The sequence below is a fragment of the Alexandromys fortis genome, unplaced genomic scaffold (assembly GCF_014885135.2).
Source record: "Alexandromys fortis isolate MF-2015 unplaced genomic scaffold, M_Fortis_MF-2015_v1.1 scaffold_161, whole genome shotgun sequence".
Taxonomy (NCBI): Eukaryota; Metazoa; Chordata; class Mammalia; order Rodentia; family Cricetidae; genus Alexandromys; species Alexandromys fortis.
In genome coordinates, this window is record NW_026068073.1 from 504,865 (window position 1) to 512,520 (window position 7,656).

General features: G+C 53.7%; 1 protein-coding gene across 4 annotated transcripts; it reads right to left on the reverse strand.

Moving 5' to 3' along the window:
- Nucleotides 1-699: 699 nt before the first annotated feature.
- On the reverse strand, nt 700-5,221 carry Ca11 (carbonic anhydrase 11). 4 transcript variants are annotated; one of them, XM_050121224.1, is made up of 10 exons: nt 4,773-5,221; nt 4,611-4,685; nt 3,751-3,893; nt 2,603-2,788; nt 2,305-2,400; nt 2,093-2,165; nt 1,609-1,763; nt 1,453-1,513; nt 1,150-1,313; nt 700-826 (listed from the first exon to the last, which is right to left on the reverse strand). In XM_050121224.1, exons 1-10 carry the CDS (start codon nt 4,837-4,839, stop codon nt 728-730), a joined length of 1,119 nt encoding a protein of 372 aa, XP_049977181.1. In that variant the 5' UTR covers nt 4,840-5,221; the 3' UTR covers nt 700-727. The 4 variants fall into 4 exon arrangements, with proteins under 4 accessions (XP_049977181.1, XP_049977180.1, XP_049977182.1 ...); XM_050121223.1 differs by having other exon boundaries at nt 1,150-1,513; nt 4,773-5,220; XM_050121225.1 differs by lacking the exon at nt 1,150-1,313 and having other exon boundaries at nt 1,348-1,513; nt 4,773-5,216.
- Nucleotides 5,222-7,656: the final 2,435 nt, after the last annotated feature.

The following is a 7,656-nucleotide window of genomic DNA, read 5'->3' on the forward strand; positions in this document are numbered from 1 at the left end:
TGTACCAGCTGGAAGAACCTCTGGCTCTTGAAAATTTTGCACTTCTCGCAAGGAAAGGCGCTTTGCAATCTGCACCCAGAGGTGTGCGCCCAGGGGCGGAGGAGGGGGGGCAGGAGGAGGCGGCAGCCTTGAGGCGTGGCCAAAGCAAACTTCTTTCGCGGAAAAAAAAAAACCAAAACACCCGACGCCAGAGCGCGTGCCCCTCCTCTGGGCCCCCTCCCTCCTCTTGGGCCGTGCACCCCAGCCTAGTGCCTCCCTCGGGCCTCAAGCAAGGGCCAATCACATCTCGAGCCCTTGAGACGCTCAGCCAATGAAGTGACGGGATCTGCCAAGACCCTGGAGGCGCGTGAGGGGTTCGAGCTTGTGAAGTTGCCTCTCCTTTTGGAAGGAGGCGGGACACTGACCTATATTTGGCCAATGAGAGGAGGCGCTGGGGGCGGGACCGTGACCCACTTCGAGCCAATGAGGCAGGAAGAAGGGGAAGCACATGGGCCTGCGCGTGTTGCCCGATTCGAGTGTGGGACAGGAGGGGGTGCCTCTTAAAGCAGCCGCGTGGACACGGGCTCGTTGCTTGAGGAAAAACGCAGAACACCAGTTACAGCAGGTTAAAGCAGAAAGACGTGAGCTTCAGGAAAGATTTTTTTTAATACCCTGATATTTCTCAATCGCGACTGAAAATCAAACCACCGAGAAGCTGGACACATTCAGTCCCTTTAATAGCTTTGTTTTAGGGTGACTCCCCTTTCCTCGTGAGGAAGCTCAGAACAGGCGGGAGTAATCCTCTTTTGGGGGGGGCGGTCTCAGCGACCATGAGGACCACCGTCCACTGCAAGAGAAGGCGCCGGCTTGTGGTGGGGAGTCTGAGCACATAAGGCTCTACCACAGTCTGGCTGCTAAAGGAGGCTGAATAAACCAAATTGGGGGAAATAGCACCTGGATCGAACCATTTAGGGAGGGAAGAGGGTCAGATGGGACGTGCAGATTAGGTTGTTGTACACGAAGGGGGGAAAAAATGGGAGTCTGGACTGTACTATCGTACCCTGTTGAGAGGATTTCCGGGGACAGTGAAGAAGACAGAGGGATTGTACCACGTTGACTTTGAGAAAGGGGATAGCCAAGACAAGACTCTAGCCATAAGTAGGGTCATACCATTTGTAAACAGGTGACTTGGACCGTACCATCTTGGAAAGTGCTGGTAGGCAGAGGGCATGGATGAGTATGTAATTGTACCACAAGGAAAACAGGTGTCTCGGTGGGGAGTGGGAGAACGGACTGAGGAATGTGTCCCACAGATAGCCCTGGAATAATGCGGACTGTATCGAGAAGGAGAGTACACATGAAGCATACCATGCAGGCGATAGTTGGGGCCTCGGCAGCGCCTCTCGGGGTGCCGGGGGTCCCTGTTACCCCTCAAGGCTCTGTGGGCCAAGGGCTGCAGGGGCCGGCCATTACCGCTGAGGCTCTGGAAGATCTGGGATGGGGGGTTCTGGCTCAGGAGCCTCAGGGAGTGCATCTGCCTCAATAAGCACAGGAAGACTTGGGTGAGTGCGAAGGTCGGAGCCCAGGGAATGCAGTACTTAGGATGGGGCAGCATGCACACATGGTCACCTGGAGGGAGGTGATATTGAGAGCCCTGTCGATGAGGATCCAGGTAACAGTCTCGGAGCACGGAGGGGTGCTGAGAGAGCCCTGATAGGTGATGAAGCCAAAGGAGTCTGGAAACAGGAGCTCCAGGCTCAGGTCTTGAAGAAAGTAGGCATCATCTGAGGGGATACCAAACCAGCATGAAAGGGTGCCCCCGGGAACCCACCTGTGCACAAGCAATACATGGGGAGTTCGCTGTTTTTGTTGCAGTATGGAGATTGAACCTAGGCTTCAGGCATGCCAGGCAGGTACCACTGAGGGGTTCAAATCAAGATTCTACCACCACGCTCCGTCTCCAGCCACTCTCTTCACTTCTTGTCTTGACACTGGATCTTACTAAGTAGCCCAGACCGGCCTTGAACCCACTCTGCAGCCCAGATTGGCCTTGTCACCCTCCTTCCCCAGCCTCTCTCATAGCTGGGATTCCACCCCAAGCTTGGGGACTTACTCTTGTAGGAGATTCGGGTGATGGTGTCCCGGTTGAGGAGGCGACTGAGGAATGGGTTGGAGCTGCCAGCCACCTATGCAGGGGGCATGAGGCAAGGAGACAGCAGCCCAGGGCTCCCCAAAGGCCCACCACCCCAGAATAAGGAGCCTAGCCTCCCAGCCTCCCTTGGCCCTCGCACCCTGGAAGCCAGTTGCCCATCTTGCCTCCCTCACATTGACAAAGAGGCTGAGAATAGCCAGGCCATTGGGGCCCCTTGAGGCGGCACTGAGATTCCCGTAGAGTTCTTGGTTGAAGTGGATTAGCTGCACCTGGGGGAGTAGGGGCACAAGGAGAAGGGGTCCTTAGCAGAGGGGTCGAGAGGATGGTTTCAACACTAAGGCTTTTGGTGTTCAGAATTGCATTAGGGATAAGTACTTAGGGTGGGGACAGGTAGCCGTTGGTAGATGAATGAGGTAAAGATAAAAAAATAGGGTGGCTTGGTGTGGAGGGTCATAGGTTAGAGGTCACCACCTCAGCAGAGAAGCCTTGGTGGTTGATCTGGTGTTCAGAGCCAGCCCCATCTCGAGATCCAAACAGCAGCCGAAGTTCACTGAGTCGGTGGCTATAAAGAAGAGGACCCCCAGACACGTTGACCACAGGGCGGGATGCAGGTAGGAAGGAGACATGGCGGCCAGTGTTGTACAAGGTTCCCCGGAGCTGCAGGAGAGGCAGAAGCTATTGGGGACACAGAGAGAGATGGCTCCCACCCATGCTCCACTCGTCCATTCCCTGAGTCCAACAATTTAATATTGATTAGGCATAAGCCACTCCCCAGACTCAGACCATGTCTTCTACAGGTATTCAACACTGATGAATTAATTCGGTTAACAAGTACTGGACCAGGAGTACTATTTCAGGCTTGTAGTCCTAGCCCCGAGGAAGCCAAGGCAGGAGGAGTGCCATGAGTTCAAGTCCAGACTAGGCTATAGAGTAAGTCTTTCCTCTTCCTTTCATTCATTCATTTTGTGTTTGTTTGTTTTGAGACAGGGTTTCTTTCAATAACAGCTCTGGCTGTCCTGGAACTTGGTTTGTAGACCAGGCTGGCCTCTAACTCACAGAGATCCTCCTGCCTCTGCCTCCTGTGTAGCTAGGATGACATAGGAGTGGGGGCTTTAGTTTGAATAATGGATTACAGGCTATAGAGCAGAAGGCTAGACGAAGGATTGGGAGGACTGGATAAGAGCGGAAGATGGAGGGGCAGGAAATGAAAAGGACAGGAATGATTGTTATGAGCCTAGTGTGAACGTAGATCTGAGGAACTGAGGGACAGACTAGAAAATGACTTTGAGGCTCTGGCCTCTCTTAAAGAAATGGTACCTCGGTGTGTGTACTATAGAATACAGACTAAAGATGGGAAGACGGCAGCTATCGTGTAGGTCCTGTGCACATTCGTGGGTTTAGCCTTTTCAAACGCTCGGCATGGGTTGCGTTTTGTTTTCATCAGTTTTGGCAAACATGGGAAGTCGAGGAAACCAGTGGGAAATGGAAGAACAGGGGATCTACAGAGAGTGAGGTGCCTCGCCTCTCTCCACCCAGCTGGTACCTTTTGTTCCTCACAGCTACCATCCGCCTCAGCACAGGCCCTCTGCTCAAACTCACCCCAATGCAAGGCTCCTTACCTTTTCTCCCCCGGTGCTGAGCCTGAGTGGGGGCAGAAAAGGGTCGTAAAGAACCCGCTTCAGCTCCACATCCACGGGACTCTGCCGCTTTCCCACAGCGCATAGGCTCCAGGCAGCGTTCACCAGGCCCCAGAAGGGAGGCCCTGTGGGAACAGAAACAGACTGGATCCCGGTCAGGATCTGCTGTGCTGGACTGGGGCAGGGATAACCAACCCGTCTGAAGAAAGAGGGCAGAAATCTGAAGCTAAGAAAAAAGCACAGAAAAGCCAGAATCCTATTTCCTAGATGAATTTTGGAATCCTTTCCCAGAAGCTCCTAACTCCTCCATGTATTGTTCCCAATTTAAGGCTATGTAAAAACAGAACTACAACTCCCAATAGGCCTCAGAGGTGAAACCAACTAATTCATCTCCTGTCTGTCCCAATGCCCCATGGGAATTGTAGTTCTTTTAGTCTCCCAAGTCCCACAGCTGGATTAGAGTATTAGGGGAGAGTTGCAGAAGAGGGCTTCGAAGACACGGGTGAGGGGCGGGGCCGGGACGTGCGCTACCGCTACCGAGCCTGTGCTTTCAGCAGGAATAGGACCGGCCTCCGGCGGCAAACACCACCTCCATCTCTCCACCCCCACACTTTTCTTTCCTTGCACTCACTCCCACTCACTACTTGAAATGCGCATGTATAATGTCCCATGGTGAGCCGCTGAGGTTCAGAGGCCGGGGCTCACTCCTGGGGGAAGAAAGAAGGGGCTGGGAGCGTTGGTCCTGTGGAAGATGAGAGGATCGAGGACCCAAAGTCTGGAGTCTGGGGAAAACAGCGCCTAGGAAAACGGGGTCGGGCTCCGGGTCTCCACCCTGTTTGCACCTGGCACGAAGTTTCCCTGGAGATTCTCCTTGTAGCTCCACCAGTCCTCGGGATCAGGTGCAGGTCCGATGTGAGCTAGGAAGAGAGCAGCCTGCATCCCTCTCCTAGGCACCCCACCCCGCTCCTCCCTTAGGGGCTACTGCCCGGACCCCCAGGTCTTACCTGCCGCTCCCAGTGCGGCCCAGAGTACCAGCGCTTGAGGGGCGCTCAGGCGAGCCGCACCCCCCATCCAAGAGGCCTCGGAGCGACCCTTTCCCAGCTCCCAGCCCCCTAGTTCTTCCCTTCCCTCCTCCTGGGACTTCCAGCCTGGCTGTCCCCAGCACGGGAGACCTAGCTCCCGAGATGCAGGGGCTGGGACCGCGCACCCCAGTGCCTGTTTGAAGCGCACTCCTCCGCCTGCCTGGGCCGGCGCCCTGCTCTCGTTCTATCTCCCAGACCTGCGATCGGTCTCGCCGGCCCCGGGTCCCTCTTGGTGCCGATGCACACCCCCTCTTCGCTCTCATCCAGCGAACCCAGCCGCGCACTCACCGCGTGCACTCCCTCCGCCTCCTCCCTCACCCTGCCTTCTCTTCTTCCCTCGGTCCTCCTCCTCCCTGTTCGACTCAGCCTTCCTTTCTACCTCACCTCCTCCCTCGCCCAGTGCTGCCTCTCCCTCTTTCCATCTCCTCCTCCTCTTCCCACGCTCCCTCCCTATCCCCACCCCCATCACCTCTGATCCTGCTTCCCTTTTCCCCACCCGCTTGCTCCCACTGGTTTGATATTTGACTGGGGGCCTCCGCAGTAAAAAGGGCCGCACCCGGGGACCCAGCCCTGGGAAGGGAGGAGCTGCAGCTGAGAGAGCCCGAGGCCCCCAGCTCCAGGTGCCAAGGCCAGAATGCCACTAGGCATTGGGGACCTGGAGTGCAGAAAGGCAGCTGGCCGGGAGGGGGAGGTAGAGGCTTAGGGGACTCGGTGTGAGGCGAAGGCTGGAGGCGAGCTGAGTGCTCAGAAAGGTGTGTGGGGGGGGGGCGGGTGAGAGCAAGATGTCAGGAGGGAGAGACAGAGAAAGAGAGACACAGAGAGACTTCATGTTCAGAACCAGGCAGGAGACACATTAGAGTCACAGAGTCAGAGACATGCTTAGAGAAAAAAAAAATGATCAAGATGCCATGCAGAAAGAAGAGATAGAGACAGAGAGACAAGAGCTCAGGCACTGAAAAGCATGGTGCCAGGCCACAGGGAAAGAGACAAAGACAGTAAACACACAGACCAAGCATGGTGGTTCCCACTTGTGACCCCAGCATTCAGGGGGTGAAGATTTGAAGCCAGCCTAGACTGCACAATAAGACCTTGCTTGTCTAAACAAAACAATGGGCAACCCACAAAGAACGAGAATAAATGAGACACAGAAGGACAAAGAGGTGGGAAGAGGCAGGCACCAAGAAATAACTTTAGAAGTTGGAGTGGAGGTGCATGCCTTTAATCCCAACAATCAGAAGGCAGAAACAGGTGGATCTCTGAGTTTAAGGTCAGCCTGGTCTACAGAGCAAGTCCCAGGAGGCCAGGGTTACACAGAGAAACCCAGTCTTGAAAATGAAATTGAGACAAAGAAAGAAGGAAAACAAAAAGAAAAAGAAAAGAAATACATTAAAGGTTGAAGCAGAGTGACCCACCCATGGGATTAAAGGAGCCAGGAGGGCAGGCAAGAAGAGAGACAGAGCCAAACAGATACAAAGAAAGACATAGGGTGAGGCAGACACTAAGGGACAGGATAGAAGGACCATTTCTGCAGGAAATGCAGGACATAGATAAAAGACAGAAACATAGAAACAGACCTGGACATCAGGACCCTAAACATAGTTACTCATGCAGAGAGCAAAGACAAAGGCAGAGGAGAGGGCCAGTCACAGACCGAATGACTTGGAGGGCCTCTAGACAGAGGGGGGCAGGCAGGGAGACATGGTGAGGTGGAAAAGTTTATGGAGACCACCTGGGCCAGGTCTCAAAAAACAAAGGAAAAATGTAGACCAGGGCATGGGGAACAAGCAGAACAAACATACCAGAAGCAGGAACACTGGCAGAAAGGCCCAGCTGTGCCTTTCAGCCCCGAAGCTGCCCATAATGTGGGGTCAGCATCTGCCCGATTCCACAGGTGGAATGAGGAGCCAGCAAGGGCGTTATCTGCTGCAGTGGACTGACTAGCGTTCACTCTGCTGCTAAAACGCCACAAACCCTGGGACCTAGAAGGCCTTATTCGACAAAGGGGTCTTAGCGTGTGTGATTAAAGTATTGTTTGTTTGTTTTCCCCATTATTGAGAATTGAACCCCAAGCTTTTATATAGGCTAGGCAAGCACTCTATAGTTGAGTCACGCCCCCAGCCCCTGGCTGCAGGAATTTTCGGCAGGTGCTCTGCTGTTGCTCCAGACATAATAGGGGATTTTAGCGTTCTGCAGATAAGGTCCATCTCCAGTCCTTTTGTAGCGTCCTTTTGATACAGTTTCTTAGTATGTAGTTCAGTGAGGCCTTGAACTCATTCTAGTTCAGAGAGATCTTGAACTTTCTGGCCTCCTGCCTCAATGTTCTGTGTGGCTGGGATGGCAATCCTGCACCACCTGAGTATTATTTGAGATATCACCCTTCATTATTATGATGGACCTGTCCTGGAACTCACTCTGTAGACCAGGCTGGCCTCAAACTTGGAGATCCACCTGCCTCTGCCTCTGAAGTGCTGGGATTAAAAGTGTGAACCACTACCCGGCTAATACCTGTTTTCTTAAGCCATATAGTTTACTGTGAAAAATAGGTTTATGAGGCAAAGTTTCGCTGTATAGCCCAGGTTAGCCTCAAATCCCAACTCCAGCTCCTCCTGTCCCAGTTTTCCAAGTGCTGAGATTACAGGTGTGCACCATACCTGGCTTGGAATCTCTCTTCTGCCTTTAGTTGCTGGAGTTTTGCTGTTGTTTTGGAGAGAGGGTCCTCATGTAGCCCAGACTGACCTCTAGTTCCTACTTGTAGCTCTCCAGTGCTGTGATGGTAGACTTCTACCAGCACTCCTGATTTTCAGCG

Excerpts from the sequence above, each read along its gene's own strand:
- Ca11 (XM_050121222.1), bottom strand. The coding sequence starts at position 4,839 with ATGGGGGGTGCGGCTCGCCTGAGCGCCCCTCAAGCGCTGGTACTCTGG. Across the intron at positions 4,686-4,772 it reads GGCCGCACTGGGAGCGGCAG|CTCACATCGGACCTGCACCT; the intron begins GTAAGACCTGGG and ends CTCTCTTCCTAG. Across the intron at positions 3,894-4,610 it reads CCAGGGAAACTTCGTGCCAG|GGCCTCCCTTCTGGGGCCTG; the intron begins GTGCAAACAGGG and ends CTGTTCCCACAG.